At 55.9% G+C, this 15,255-nt stretch overlaps 1 protein-coding gene across 2 annotated transcripts; it reads left to right on the forward strand.

Annotated features, from left to right (window-relative positions):
• Nucleotides 1-145: 145 nt before the first annotated feature.
• KCNC4 (potassium voltage-gated channel, Shaw-related subfamily, member 4) lies at nucleotides 146-14,106 on the forward strand. 2 transcript variants are annotated; one of them, XM_009582050.1, is made up of 4 exons: nucleotides 146-796; nucleotides 5,557-6,493; nucleotides 8,027-8,212; nucleotides 13,970-14,106. In XM_009582050.1, the coding sequence occupies exons 1-4, from the start codon at nucleotides 146-148 to the stop codon at nucleotides 14,104-14,106; spliced, it is 1,911 nt and encodes a 636-aa protein (XP_009580345.1). The 2 variants fall into 2 exon arrangements, with proteins under 2 accessions (XP_009580345.1, XP_009580346.1); XM_009582051.1 differs by lacking the exon at nucleotides 8,027-8,212.
• Nucleotides 14,107-15,255: the final 1,149 nt, after the last annotated feature.

Genomic DNA, 15,255 nt, shown 5'->3' on the forward strand with positions numbered 1-15,255 from the left:
CCCCTGAGGCCAGAGCCAAGCCTGAGCCCCCCCCTTTTCCCCTCCCCAGTCCCATCTCTGCCCCCCTCTCCTGCCTCCGCCGACCCCCAGCTCCTCGCCCGGAGGAAGGGTGCGCGTAGCGTGCATCTCCCATCCACCGAAATCTATGATCAGCTCGGTGTGTGTCTCCTCCTACCGTGGACGCAAGTCTGGGAACAAACCACCCTCCAAAACATGCCTGAAGGAAGAGATGGGCAAAGGGGAAGAGTCGGACAAGATCACCATCAATGTAGGTGGCACCCGGCATGAGACCTACAAAAGCACCCTACGGACTTTGCCAGGCACCCGCCTGGCCTGGCTCGCCGACCCCGATGCCCAGAGCAACTTTGACTTTGATGGTAAAAGCAATGAGTTCTTCTTCGACCGTCACCCCGGGATCTTCTCCTACGTCCTCAACTACTACCGTACGGGCAAGCTGCACTGCCCTGCGGACATCTGCGGACCCCTCTTCGAGGAGGAGCTGACCTACTGGGGCATCGATGAGACGGACGTGGAGCCCTGTTGCTGGATGACCTACCGCCAGCATCGCGATGCCGAAGAGGCCCTGGACATCTTCGAGAGTCCCGAGCCTGGCGGAGGGGCCGGTGGAGAGGAGCCTGAAGAGGAAGGGGGTAGGGAGATGGCCCTTCAACGCCTGGGCATGGATGACAGGCCGCCGGGGGCGGCGGGGGCTGCCGGAGGGGGTGGCTGCTGTCGGAATTGGCAGCCCAGGATGTGGGCGCTCTTTGAGGATCCCTACTCGTCCAAGGCGGCAAGGGTAAGCTCCCGAAACGCACCAGTGGGGAGGTGGGATGGGGCCGTGCTGGGGTTGTGTCTTCACCTCCCCGTCCCCGTGGGTGAGGTGGACTCTCCTCGTGGGTTACGTGGGCCCCTCTGTAGCCGTCCCCCTCCTACCATGGGGCATGTCGGCCATCTCCCATCCTCCGGGAAGTCTCGTCCACCATCTCCCCGTCCCCTCCCAACGCATCGTATCTTGGGGAGCTGTGCTGAAACTGGGGGCAAGCCCACTCCCTGCCCCCTTCGCACCCTTGGGTGCTGCCGGGGCACCTCCTGGGCACACGGAGGTGAGAGATTGTCAGGGAGAGTCCTTGGCAGAGCTGAGCCCTGGCAGAGTTTCAGGATGCTCTAGGACAGGCAGGATTGCTTGGGTTCCTCTCGCTGGGTTGTGTGCGTGCCCACGCCAAAACCCACGTTTAATGGCCCAGGTGTGGAGTGGGGGGACAGGGCTGGTGCTTGCTGGCGCCTAAAGCAGGTCCTGAAGCGAATGGGATCCTCGTGGGTGTCCCCAAGGCTACAGCAGCAGCAGCCCCAGAGGACACCCCGTGCGTCTGCGCAAGCACCCCTCCCTGCGCCCTGCAAGCGCCCTCGTCCCCGCACCCCTGTCCCCCACCGTCGCCGCGTCGATGCTGCCCACGCGCAGCATACGGTCCCCATCAGCACGTGCGAGCGCAGGCTCTCAGCCACGGTTAACACACAAACACACCAACCCCCTTCATCCACGCGCGTCCCCGGGGACCCGGTACACCATGTACACGCACACGTGAGCTCACACACGAGCTAACATCCCCCCACGACCCCCCTTGCACACGCAGACGATCCCTACCCACAGACACCGACATGCCCGGGACGTATCCCCCATAACCAGGCGCATCTTTGGGCTCCCAGCCCGTCTCGGGCACTATCCTGCGCACGAGTCTCCTCTCCCAGCTACTCTTAGATCATCCCCAAAGCGCTGCCCACCGACCCCCGCCCACGCTGTTCCATACCCATCCAGCCCCATCCCCGCGCGTGTGTCCCCCATCACGCCCAGCTTATAAATCTGCCGCACGCAAACGTATAGATATTTGGGATCTAAATGAATTCTGGATGTGTTCAGAGGTGTAAAAAAACCATCAACCGTAAGAAATCCTGCAGGCATTTCACACCCACCAGCAGCGCGCGGGGCAGGGGGTCGGTTTGTCAAGGCGGTGCTTTTGCAGCTAACGTAAGAGCAACACGCGCACACGCAGAGGGGGGCTGGGGAAAAATTTTGTAAAGGGTTACCCGATCCTTTGCCCATCGCTGAGGGCTCGTTGCCTCCAAGATTTGCTCTGAGTGGTGCAAAGCTCCAAATTAAAAAATAAACCCAAGCAGAATAATTCAACTCAGATTTTTGACGTTAGTACTTGGTTCTGCTTTTCCCGTGTGCTGAGCTGCTCTCAGAAAGGCATTCGCTAAACCGAAGCAGGAGGAGCGTGTCGGAGGGAGCAGAGATGGCTGTGATGTGAGCCCTGACTGGGGTTGGAGTGGGACCAGTCTGCACTGGGAGCTCCCGGCTTCCTTCTTACTGCTCTAAGATAAAGGTTGAGCTTAGCACCACCACAGGGACGGTCACCTTCCAGCGGTAACGTTCACAGGCTCTTCTGGGTCATATTTGCCCCTCTAAAATATCAGTAGAGTTTTGCAATGGCTTAGGAGAACTGCTTTGGCAGAAGGGGAAACTGAGGCAACCAACCTAAGTAAGCACAACCTGCCCAGTGCACCCAGTTAATGCAGGGAACCGTTACTGGTTCAGAGTCACCGTCCAGCACTAGGATGCTCCAGGACCCATGAGCATCTCCGCAGGTGCAACGTTCATGGTGCTGCCCTGGCGTTTTGGGGTGGCTGAAGTGGGATTTCTTTAATACTGCCCCGTTTCAGAGTCTCCCCCTTCCTTTTCAGAGCAAAAGGGGTGCTGCCGGCCACGGCGTTTGGCCTGGGGATGCGCCGGAGCAGCCGGTCCGGTGCGTCTTGCCAAACCTTGGCAGCAGCGGGAAGGAGAGCGATCCCAGGTTGTGTGCATAAAACCTCTCGATCGCGCGACAGCAGTGACTAAGAGTCTCGGGGGCTGAATTTCTCCGGTCCTTGCTCCTCCTCGCCCGCGGAGCAGCCCCTCGGGCCCTGACTCAGTTGGCTCCTGGCTATTTCCATCTTTCCCTCCTTCCAGCACTTCTCTCTCCCGGCACCTCCTGAGCTGGCAACTGCGTAAGCGTGAGGTTAGAAACTCCCCCCCCAAGTTTTTAGCGTCTTTTCCTTGTAGCATCGATGCCCACGGGATCTTGGCTCCTGTGTCTAGTCCAGTCTCAGTGAAAATTTGGTCCCTAGTGTAGCTGCTGCCCCAGCTGGAGTGTAAAACTCTTTTTCTCCCCATGGGAAACTGCCCCGGTTGTGGTTTTACCTCTACTTCCAAACTCTGCTTGCTTGTAGCTCATTATTTTTCCCTTTGCAGCCTGACTTGTGGGGTCCTGACCTCCCTTCCATTGGCACTTCCAGGCTAGTGACCCCCTGTAGGGTCATGGGTTTTTTTTGGGAACACCCATCCCAAGCTGTTGAGCGCATGTTGAGATCGTGGAGATCTTGGCAGGTTCTGGAGGACTTCTTTGGTGGGACTTTTGGTATATTGGTGGCCACTGGGAATATACATAGATTTGATTTTATTTTTAAGACAGTTTTGGATAAACACCTGAGCTTGGAGCAGAGGCCAAAGCTGAGATAAGCCATCTCAGGTCAGATCTTCAGCTGACACAAAACTGGAGCAGCACTATTGACTTTGGGGGGGGACGATGGTTGGCACCGGCTGTGAACCTGACTCTCCTATTTTTAGAGGTTGCTTTTGCTCCTGGGGCTAAATCAGATCTCACCTACGCGGCTCATACAGCAGGGCTGTTTCATTGCCTGAGTGTTTGCAGGGTCTCACTCTCTTCCTTGGTAATTTTTTTCTTCCTACTTTGCTTTGAGTCTAAGTTTTTACTCTTCAAGTTTTCCTGAGATTCCCCATACGGGGAAACTCAGGAACGTTACTCAGCCCTCAGCTGAAAAGCGGATTATTTTGGCCATGCCACCGCTGTATAGACACACTTGTCCACTTAAGATCCCAATTTTTGTTGTGTTTGCTTCCCAAATTGCGCGTGGCTGATCGGCAAGAGCTGCCACCAGCAGAGCAGCATCACGGCGTGTGGTCCAAAGTGGTCTGAGCTGAGGGGTATAGAGCACCTCAGCCCACCCCCGAGCAGAAGTCTATCTTTGGGGGCAGAGAATCACCTTCCAGAGGTTTCTCCATCAGTTAGAGCCTGGCTTAAACTTCACACCTAACTTTTGGAGGGCTGGTGCTCTCTGTGCTGGACCCACACGGGTTTGCCCTTGGGGACACCCCTCAAGGATGCTCTCGGCAGGCTCAGGGCTGCCGGCACGTTACCGCCGGTGTCCGGGGTTTTCTCAAGCGTGACTCAGACTGTCTCTGCTGCTGATTCACTCCAGCCAAGGACCCGGGCTGTCGTCTCGAGCAGGCTTTCGGGGCCAGCCGGTCGGGTGGGTTCGACAGCAAAAGGTCGCATCCTGCTGGGTGCGGGCAGGCTGGGTTAGAAGCAAAGGGTGCTCTAGCAGGATCTGCTCCCAGGAAGCCAAACCCGCTGTGCTTTTGCGCTGGAGGAAGGTAGAAGAAGAGCTTTTCTGCTCAGAGGCTTTTTTTTTTTTTCGGGGGCTCTTGGAAACAGATGCTCTGGGTAATGGACTCATCATGAGCTCATCCTGTCGGGGAGGAGGGCTGAGCAGGATTGATGGGGGGGACGACAAAGTGTTTTCTTTCTGACACAGCCTGTGATTTCCACCGCGTGCTGCCGGCCCCTCCTCGCTCACATCCGAGGCGATGCGGCAGCGTGCCGCGGGGAGGAGGCGGCGCGGAGGGGACAAAGGTCTCACCAGTCGGGTAGAGAGGAGAAATGGGAGCATCTGGGTGTCACCAGGTCCAGGCATCAGCGGGATGCTGAGCTCTGCCTGCTCCCCTCCTCCTCGTCCTGCTCTCTCGGTCCTGGGACCATTCGTGGGCACATCACCCACCACTGACCCTTTGGGAGCGGGGAGGGAGCAAAAGGACATCTCTGATACACCCAGACCCCCAAACCTCACAGTTGTGAATGGTGTGAACATCTCATCTGGGCGGGGGGTTGGGATGAATGTGAGGGAAAGCTCTTTGACTTAGTCCTCTCAAAGTTCCCTTTTCATGTGTTCCCAGTGGAGGTTTGCTCCAAACCCAGGCTGTTGCAGGTCTCCCTTCATCCCCATCACTGTAATTTCTGGCACATCTTCAGCCACAGCTAGAGGCCAGCAAACCTTCCCCTGTACATATCGTAGCACTTGGAGGAAGGTTCTGGGCTGATGGCCCCAGACACTGAGGTTTGCTGTCAACTCATGGGACAGGTCCAGGGAACCCTGCCCATGCTCCATCCTTGGTCTTGGGGAAGCGGGTGGCAGCAGCATAGCTCCTGGGGTGTTTTGAGCCTGTTACACTCATTTTAATTGAATGAGGACTTCTCTCATCCCTGCTATTGCTATTCACTAGCAGGGGTTAGAAGAGATGTACCAAAGGCAGGTGACATCAGAAGTGTGTCTCAGGCTGCCCCAAGGTTGTTGTCACGGTGGTTCATAAAATTGCTGCTCTCCTCCAAAGAGGAGAGGTTGACCTAAATCAGTTAATGGTCCATGTAATTTCTACTTTTGCAGGTAGTTGCTTTTGCCTCGCTTTTCTTCATCCTGGTCTCCATCACAACCTTCTGTCTGGAGACGCACGAGGCCTTCAACATCGACGTCAACGTGACGGAGACCCTCGTGGTTGGCAACACCACGACGATCCTGCTGACGCATAAAGTGGAGACGGAGCCCATCCTCACCTACATCGAAGGGGTTTGTGTCCTGTGGTTCACCCTCGAGTTCCTGGTTCGCATCATCTGCTGTCCAGATAAGCTTCTCTTCATTAAAAACCTGCTCAACATCATTGACTTTGTGGCCATCTTGCCCTTCTACCTGGAGGTAGGTCTCAGTGGCCTGTCCTCCAAAGCTGCCCGGGACGTACTGGGCTTCCTACGAGTGGTCCGTTTCGTCCGGATCCTCCGGATCTTCAAGCTGACACGGCACTTTGTGGGTCTCCGGGTGCTGGGCCACACACTCCGGGCCAGCACCAATGAATTCCTGCTCCTCATCATCTTCCTCGCCTTGGGGGTCTTGATTTTTGCCACTATGATCTACTACGCCGAGCGGATCGGAGCGAAGACGTCTGACCCCAGCGGGAACGACCACACTCACTTTAAGAACATCCCCATTGGGTTCTGGTGGGCTGTGGTCACGATGACGACCCTGGGCTACGGCGACATGTACCCCAAGACCTGGTCGGGCATGGTGGTAGGGGCTCTCTGCGCGTTGGCTGGGGTGCTCACCATCGCCATGCCCGTGCCCGTCATTGTCAATAACTTTGGGATGTACTATTCGTTGGCCATGGCCAAGCAGAAGCTGCCAAAGAAGAAGAAAAAGCATATACCCCGTCCGGCCCCGCTGGACTCCCCTACCTACTGCAAATCCGAGGAAAACTCCCCCCGTAACAGCACCCAGAGCGACACTTGCCCGTTGGCAGTAGAGGAGGGGGCGGCTGAGCGGAAACGGTCAGGTGAGACCCCAAAGGTGGGGCAGAGGGAGGGGGAGACCTCCGGGAGCTCCCAAGGCAGTGTTTTTGGTCCCCTGTGTCCCAGAGTCCCTGGGGACTGCCCTGCTGCGGGACCCAGCTCTTGGGTTGGTGAGAACTTGGTGCAGAAAGGGGCTGGGCCCTTGGGTGTCCGGGTATTGGGTGCCATGTTGGTGGACCAGGATGCTGCAGATCAAGATCCCCCCTCCAGGCAGGGGGGGAAAGGCCATGTCCTGCTCTCCTAATGGCATAGATCAAGTCACCGTGGTGTGATTCAAAGTGTCCCTATCTAGCCCACCTCTTCCTCACGCTGACAGAGGTAGGACCATTTGCCCGATTCCCATCTTAGCCTGGTAATGCCCTTGGGGTAGGTTTTCTTTTGCTTCCTCCCACCATAAATCAGGGTAAGCTTCACCAAAATGGATAAATCCACGGATATTCCCTAGGGCTTGACCCCAGCTCTCCGTTCATCTTCTAGTAGATGTAGCATCCCTGCACGGCAAGGTCAACGCTGCTCCAAATCCTGTGCTCAGGCAGGAGCAAAATCAGCCCCTGTACATTTATTATTTGGTCTCATGCACTGAGCCGATGTTTGGGGTTTGGCCAGTCTTTCCTTCAGGTCAGGAGAGGGCACGGCCCTGGCTGTGGGCAGTCGTTGGTGGGCAGCATCGCTTGGGCTAAGCTTGGGGGACCGCGAGAGCCCTGCCGCGGTATCATTGCTGGCCACGCAGGCCGCTTTGCCCTTTTCGTCTTGGTTTGCTGCCAGCGGCACCTCCGCTTGGGATGAAAATCTGGTGCGGCAACAGGAGGGACCACGGTGGAGTTGTGTCCTCCACCGACGTGGCATTCACTGAGGTCAGCCCTGAGCAGCCGCGCGTCTGGCCACGTGTTTAACAGTGATGGTCCTTCACCCGTGGGGACACAGGGAGCCCCAAATGCCCCTTCATAAATCTCCCTTTTCCACGTGCCTACGCATCCCATCTGCCCCAGGAGCCCTGGGAAAGAGGAGCGGAGAGAGGAGCCGTCCTGCTCTGGAGGAGCAGGTCAACCCCATCCCTTCTGATCCAGGAGCTCAGGCCAGACCCTTACCTGGCATAGCTCTTAGCTAACGAACCAGAGAGTCAGATGACATAAATTAGCACTTCACCACTAACCTGAGCATCTCAGCAGTGTGAATTTTGGAGAGCTAATTCCCACCAGTGAGGTGAGCGGATCTCAAAGACCAGGGTGTTTCTTCTCTGGCAAACCCTGCCTGGCTTCACGCAGGGTATATAACCCTCAGCAGGAGTAAGAGCTGCTGCTTGGGATGAAAATCTGGCATGGTCCTGCTCCCCTGGTCACTCTAAGTTAGCATGTCCAGGCTGGGATCTGTACCTGAATTTGTGGGCGTTGCTCTGGGCCATCTGCAGTCTGGTCTTCTGCTTCCTTGCATGGTCTAAGCAAACCCTTCTGGCCACCCCAAGCACCTCGTCCTGTGGGTTTATCGGCTGCTGATGGGTCTCTGCCACCTTCTTGCAGACTCTAAGCAGAACGGTGAGGCCAACGTGGTGCTGTCGGACGAGGAGCAGCCGCTGTCGCCGACCGATGAGGAGAAGCGGCCCATGCGGCGCTCCAGCACCCGGGATAAGAACAAGAAATCCTCCACGTGCTTCCTGCTGGCCACGAGTGACTTCTCCTGTGCAGCGGATGGAGGCATCCAGAAAGGTATGGCTGATGCTGGAGGTGTGAGCTGGCCCGTGGGCTGGGGAGGGCGAGATGGAGGAGTGAGGTGGAGGTTTATTGCATCTGTCCGAGATGGTGGTTCATCTCCATCTGCCTGCCTGGCTGTTGTTCTCTGCTCCCCAAATCCACTTGTCTTCCTGCCTCTCCATCTGCTTCATCTCCGTCCACCACGTCTCTCTGTGCTAGCTCTACCCTTTTTTTCTCCTCCCCCAAGTCCTCCTCCCCTGATTGCCACTCTTTGGGGTCTGTGACCCCATGCTGGCTGCACTGCCCTCCTTGGGGACAGGTCTGTCCCTCTGCTCCCCAGTGCTCCGACTTCTCCTGTCCCTCCAGCTCTTCTCCCTGGGCCTCAGTCACCCATCTCAGGGTGGTGTGAGGGGGACATCTCTCCTAGGGAGGTGGTGAGGTGGTGACTGAAGGTGGTCAAAAGGTTTTCAGTAGGGAAAAAAATCCACAGGCTTTTCCTTTCCTCTCTCCCTCTGATGTCTTTCGGTGGGTTCGAGCATGGGGAGCCGCGATGCTCAAGAGCTGCCTCGCCAAAAGCACCGGGCTGCCAGAAAGGCTGTCTCCTCTGGGTTTGGAAAGTGAGCTTTGCTAAGTGTTGAGGTTTTCTGTGGGAAACTGTGGGGGAGATGAGTCAGGAAAACACAAAACTCTCCTTCCTGTGACAAAACAAAAGTCCTCTTCAGCCTGGTCCCTTCGCACCGTCCTCCAGCCTTCTCTGCTCCACCAGCGAGCGTGCCCTGTGCCCGTCTCCCAGTGTCCCAGCCCCTGGGAGGGTAGATCCAGTGCCTACCTTGAGCCACAAAATCCAGCTGCACCCTCGATTGCTGGGATAATTCTTAGGACACAGCTCAGTTTTTTTAGTTCTGCAGTTTTTCTTGTGTGTCCAGGGTGGTGTGGGATGATGTAGCTGCAGAGCTGACCTACCTCTGCCTCCTTGGTATCATCTAAGCCCAGTTACTCACAGGGAACGGCGCACGCGAGCTGGGACCAGGCAGGAGAAAAGATGATGTGCTACATCTCTGAGCTGCACACCAAGACCTGTTGGCTCGTGGTGTTGGTGCTTTGGAGGCCCTCAAAGGTTTGTTGCTGTAGCTCTGCTTGGGTTGGTAAAGGCTGGATGGGCTTGGGACATAGGGAGGACCTCAGCTTTGGGTTTGTGACCTCCAGCCCTGGTGCTCAGGTTCATTTCACACCCTCCTGGTATCTTTTACACTGGGAAGTCACCTATTTTCATGTGCAAGGCAGCCCAGCTCATCCCAGGCTGGCCTGGGCCAGGTTCTCCAACAGCCCCTAGAGCAAGGGGAGGTGTTTGGGGGCAATCACATTTATTGCATTAGTAGAAGCAAATTGGTTGCTTCCTCCTGGGAAATCAAGGATTCCCTTTGGCGTTTCTGCTCAGCATCGTCCCTTAGAAAGAGGAAAAAAATGAAAAGCTTTGCTCATCTTTGGGCAGAAGGGTACTATACAAATATTTGCTTGAAAAGCCTCAGCTTTTTCCTGGAAGGGCCTTTTTCAGTGAAGTTGATCTCTTTTCTTAATGCCCGCTAATAAGAAGAAGCAAGGAGGCTGTAGTCCTGCCCCAGACTCAGGGGGATGCTGAACTGGAAGGGATGAAGGAGAGAGATGAAAGCCAGTGCTGATCTTCATCCTTACAAGATGCTCAAGTCAGGCGTCTCTTCAACTGAAGCATTTGAGCTTGGTCCCACTGAAGCCAGGAGAACCAGAGTAGATCTAATAGCTGAGGATCCAGTGATGCTCTTGCTGGGCTCCCAAATCACATTACTTGGTTGCAGGAGACCAGGAGGTTTTTTCTCCTTGCACGGTGGCAGCAACAGCTATTTGAAAGGGCGCTTTGGTGATCTTCATTGGTTTGTTCTGGTGTCCTTCCTGCAAATGTCAGAGTGCTTTTTACAATTAAAAATAGATGTGTACGTGAGTCACTTACCCTTGCTGAAATGGTCTTGCACCTGGGGAAAGGTGGATCTGGTGTCCAGAGGGGCTTGAGTGATGCGCGAGACCTTTTGGGAAGAGGGAACTTCAATATCTGCGTCCTGCGTGGGCTGTTGGGGGTGGACCGGTGGGATGCTGTCCGGGGGGGTCAGGGCTGATGTCTTCCCTGGTGAAATGCTCCAGTGTGGTCCGGGTTAGCGGTGACCAGAGACGATCAGAGGGGCAAAGCAGCCTCCTGTGCTCCAGCCAAAAGCTGTTGGGAGCCGCAGAGGCGCCTCTTCCCTCACTCCTGATTTATCTCCTGCTGAGGCTGTTTGTTCTGGTACTGGGATGTTGGCAGCTCTGCAAATTGAGATGAGCTTGGTTCTGAGCCCAACTAGCTGATGGCCATCTGTCAGATCCTGGGACAGGTACTGATGTCTGTACAAGCTGTGGAAATCAGGAGATGGAGCTGGTTCAGGAATATGCTGCAGATCTCGGCATCCGTCGTGGTTCAAGCCCAATTCCAGCGGTTGGTCTCATTGGGGCAGCTCAAAGAGAAGAGCTACCCCTGCCCACCACCCCTTGGTCCTGGGTTCTGGAGAAGACCAAGCTGGATTGCAGTGGATTGCCATGTGGCATGTGTTTCTTGTCCCTATTGCTGCTTCCAGTGATATCACCTTGCTTCCCTGCTGCCGGGGATGGCTCCGGACCCCTTATCTCCCTCCAGCACTCAGGTCCTGCTCAGCAGTTCCCCAAAATGTGTCCTGCTGGGGCACAGACACGTTGGCATGGGTCTGTCTTGGCATGTGAGCACCCGTCTTCTGCTTGGATGGAGTGATATGGAGGCAGGATGAGTCCAGTATCCCCCATGCCAGCGAGATTGGTTATGATGGTCTAGGAGAAGGTAGTGATTGAAACCAGAGTGGGATTTCAAGAGGACCCACAGGGAATGGGGTTAAACGGAGGGAAGGGCATTTACCCTTTGACGGCACACTGGCATTGCAAAGCGGCAATTTTTGGCTTGGTTGCCAGAACATCACGCAGCTGATTTTTACTCCGTTGCTTGCTATTAGTGCAGGGCCTTGACCGGCACGTGGCTCGAGCGGTGTGGGATCGAGTGCGGGGATGCTCACGTGAGCATCCACCGGCGATGCTTGGCTGGGGGGCGAGCAGGGACAAGCCCACGTTTGCACGGGGACACGCGTGCGAGTGCGTGCAACGCGCAGACGTTCTAAACAAGCACAGGCGTTCCTGGGCAATGCTGCCTGCTTGCATTACCCCGTCCCCATCTGCTGCCGGCTGAAAGCATGTGCGAGCACGCACGTGCGCTTGTGAGCTGCGAGCGTTTGCACGTGGGGAGCGCGGCATTGCCAGGTCCCGGGGAAGAGCCCCCGGGGGTTACCCGCTGCCCCACCGCTCTGTTTATAAGATGCCTCCATACGGCTCCTTGGCAACAAACTAATTTATAAAGCAATCCCGGTGACCTCAGTTAGCACCTATGCGAGTTGCTGGGATACCGGCTCCGTTAACGAACAGCATCGGTGGCAATTAGCGGAGCACAACCCTCCGGCGCTTTGCAGCTCGACTCTGTGGTGGCACCTGGCCCTGAGCTTGGTGCAAACCCACGATGGCCTTGAGGGACGGAGTCCTGAGCCAGGTGCTCCCACGAGCGTGGCTTTATGTGCGTTGGGAATTAATTGATGGAGAAAATGAAGTGTTGGGCTCGGGGCAGGTTTGCCCTCGGAGTCCCATTGCAGAGGGGCCCTGGAGCAATCAAGCGTCTTTATGAAGTGCTGCCCCAAACTGTGATGCTTGAGACTTAATCAAAACTGGCAGCATGATTTTGGCCCTGTTCCTATGCCCTCCTTCCACCCTTTTCTATTCAATGGTCTGAGCAAGAGGGCAAGGAGCATCCCTGTAAAGTGCTCAACCACATCAGCGGGTCCTTGCATTGCCAGCAAGCCCCGACCCCGTAACACCTCTCGACAAATTGATGGTTTTTGGCTGCTGGATCCATCGGTAACCCCGAGCCTTCACGTTGCATCTCGGCATGATTGCTTCCCACACTCACGGCTCAGGGTGGGATGCGGGCAGGGCTCTTCAAAGAGCCTCAGCGGTCCTGGAAAAAGAGCAAGGTTTGCTGAAGGATGAGCCCAATGCAGTTTTTTGGTGGTTTTTTTTTTTTGGGGGGGGACCAGGGGGGTCTTTGCATCAGCTGCTGTAGGTGGGAAACATCCCCAGCTGGGGATGGGGCTCCCCCCGGCTCAGGGCTGCGCTCGCTTCCCTCCTCTCTCGCTGCGTGGATTCGTGCCAAAAAGTAAAGAAGGAAATTGCTCTTCTCTTCGGGGCCTGATTCTGCTCTCGCTTCCACTGCGGGAACTGGAAAAGCTTTGCTGAAGTCAGCAACAGGTTTAGGCCGGTGGCCTCCTGTCCCCCAGCCCTTTCTCCGCCTGGAAGCCGGAGGAGCCGTGTCTCCCGGGGGGGCTGAGTATGGGAGGAGGTTGAAGACTCCCATGTCTCCCTGCTGGCTGCTGTCGTTGGGAAACGAGTAGGAAAAAGGTATAAAAAGGGGATAAAAATCAGATTTAAAGAGGTAGCGTTCTGGAGCCTTTTCCAGACGATGCTCGTGTCTTGGCATCCTCCTCGGGTGTGCGTGGAGGTGATGCCGCGATCGCTCTGGGGTGAGCGGTCAGCCTTGATCCAAGCCCAAAACACCCTGGCCCGGGCATCAAAGCAGAACCCAAAGATGCGCCGTTAACTCTCCGGCGGGACGCGGGGACGGTTTCCGAGCTCGGCGCTGCCGAAGGGCCCATCCATCACCTTGTTTTTCTGCTGTCAGGGAGCCGCCTCCCTCCGCTCCCCCCCGCGTACGCACACGTGCTCGCTCGCACGCGCTCGCTTTCTCCGGAGCTCGCTGGTGCTTGCAGGGGAGGCAAAGGCCAGGCGGCATTTGCTCGCCCGGGCACTCCCGGGGACGACGCAGCGAGCGTGGCACGGCGCAGGGCAGTCGGGCTCATCACGGCCGGGAGCATCCTTCATTTTCCGTATCTTGGCAGCAGAGCTGTCCCTGCACGGTGCAGCGATCCGGAGAGCAGCTCTTGGGGCTCATCTTTGAATAGGGCTGGTGTTTGGGCCTAAAAATCCAATTTTCAGTGCAAATACTTAGTTTCTTTCCAGGAAGAAAAGTGGCTTTTGACCTGAGAGAGCATTTGTTCTGGCTGTTGCTTTTCAATAAAAGCTGGAGCGATTTCTGGCTCTTTGGGGGAGTGTGAAGGGTTCCCATGCTTAAAGCAATAGAAATATTTGCTCTTTAATGCAATTTCTTATGGAAAATAATGAGCACGTCTACCTGCTCCTTTCCGTACAGAAAGGTGTCAGCAGCAGCTTGCTGCTACAGCTGGCTTAAAAACCAGAGCCGGGGGAATAACTCCTTCCAAATCCCATATTTGTTTGAGTTCTGCTGCTTTTCCCTGATTGCTTCAGCCCACGAAATCCCCAGACTCATTCCTCATTCAGAGCAATTTGGGAAACAAAACCCAACACCCCCCAGCACCGATTTCATCTCCCAGCATCAATGACTCTTGAGTCCTGGATTCGGCCGGCACGGGGAGCCAAGGGGAGGCGAGGGGAGGTCTGGAGGATCTGCAAAAGCTTGGTTACCCTCAAAAAGCCCTTCCTGAATTTTTTTTCGGGGGTTGAATTGGGCTCTGGGGCTGGGCGATGCTCACCCTGGTGCTCTTTGCTTTCCGAGCCTTGGGAAGGAGGCTGCTCGGCTCTAACCTGTCCGTTTTCTTCACCAAGGCTATGGAAAATCCCGAAGCCTAAGCAGCATAGATGGTGTGGCAGGATCCACGGTGGGCTTGGCTCCCCTCGCATCCCGCTGCAGCTCTCCCTGTCCTCTGCAGCGTCCCTGCTCTCCCGTCCCCTCCATCCTCTAAAACATCGCCCGGATCCCGCTGTGTCGTGTCGTGTCGCTCTGTCCCCCCTTCCCCGAGACGCCGTGTCTCCGCGGCGGTGCCAGTCCCCAGAGGAGACCGAGCTGGGACATCTCCATCGCTGAGAAGCGGGTTCTGATCTTCTCCAGCCCAGCGCTGCCGCCGTGCTCCCCCTGCCCGGTTTGTAACGTCTCCATTGAACTTGTCTCATGTCCATGTGTTTTGGGACAGTCCCTGGAGTAGGTGTTGTTTGTTTATTTTCCCCCCTTGAAACCTTATTTCATCCTAAATAAATTGGGCCAACCCATGCCATTCCCTCTGGGGTCGAGCCCTCCTTCCTGTGGGCCATTTGCACTTGGGCTAAAGGGTGGTGGAAACAAGGAGGACGTGTTGTCTCATAAAATTATATATTATTGTGCTGGAAATCGCTGAGTTCATATAATTTTAGGTCTTTTTTTTTTTTTTTTTTTTTTTTTAAAACAACCTCAAGTTTCTCAAGGCAACAGATGAATAAACCTCTATTCCCTGCCCTGCAACGGTTCCCCTCTTGTGCCTTTTTCTGCCTAAATCACACTTGCTCCTTTCCCGCTTGTGTCTGCTTCTCCATCCAACCTCAGGGATGGTCCCGGGGCTTTGGCAGCCTTGAAAACCAGCCCCGAGGTCCTGGGGAGGCTGGAGGGCCCCGGGCTGGGTGCAGGGAGCAGACGGAGGTTGGGATAAAGGATTGGCAAAATATACGTATGGATGCTCCCACGAAGAGCTTGGGAGGTGGTGGGGAGAGGAATACTGGGTTGGTGGGAGCGGTTGGGAAAGCTCCTGTTGAATAGTGGGGAAATGAGAGATTTGAGATAAAATGATGCCTAAAAGGATGGGAGGACGAATCCTCTTTTGCGATGGGCGCAGGGTGGTGGGGCAGAGCCTCCCCGTGGGGCTGGGAGCTGGGTTTGAACCAGGTCCTGCCCCAGCCTTGGGAGGAGGAGGTTGGGGTGCCAAACTCCCCGTCGCACTGCTGGGTTTTGCTCACGTATACTAGTTTTGGGGATGATTTTGAACGATCTCAGGTGTCTTCCTGAACTAGAACAAAACCTTCACTCCCCTGACTTCTGGCTCATTTCTAGCTCCATCGCCCCGGCTCTGCCTCCCCGGAGGCAT

This window comes from Fulmarus glacialis, unplaced genomic scaffold (genome assembly GCF_000690835.1).
Source record: "Fulmarus glacialis isolate BGI_N327 unplaced genomic scaffold, ASM69083v1 scaffold21887, whole genome shotgun sequence".
NCBI classification, from domain to species: Eukaryota; Metazoa; Chordata; class Aves; order Procellariiformes; family Procellariidae; genus Fulmarus; species Fulmarus glacialis.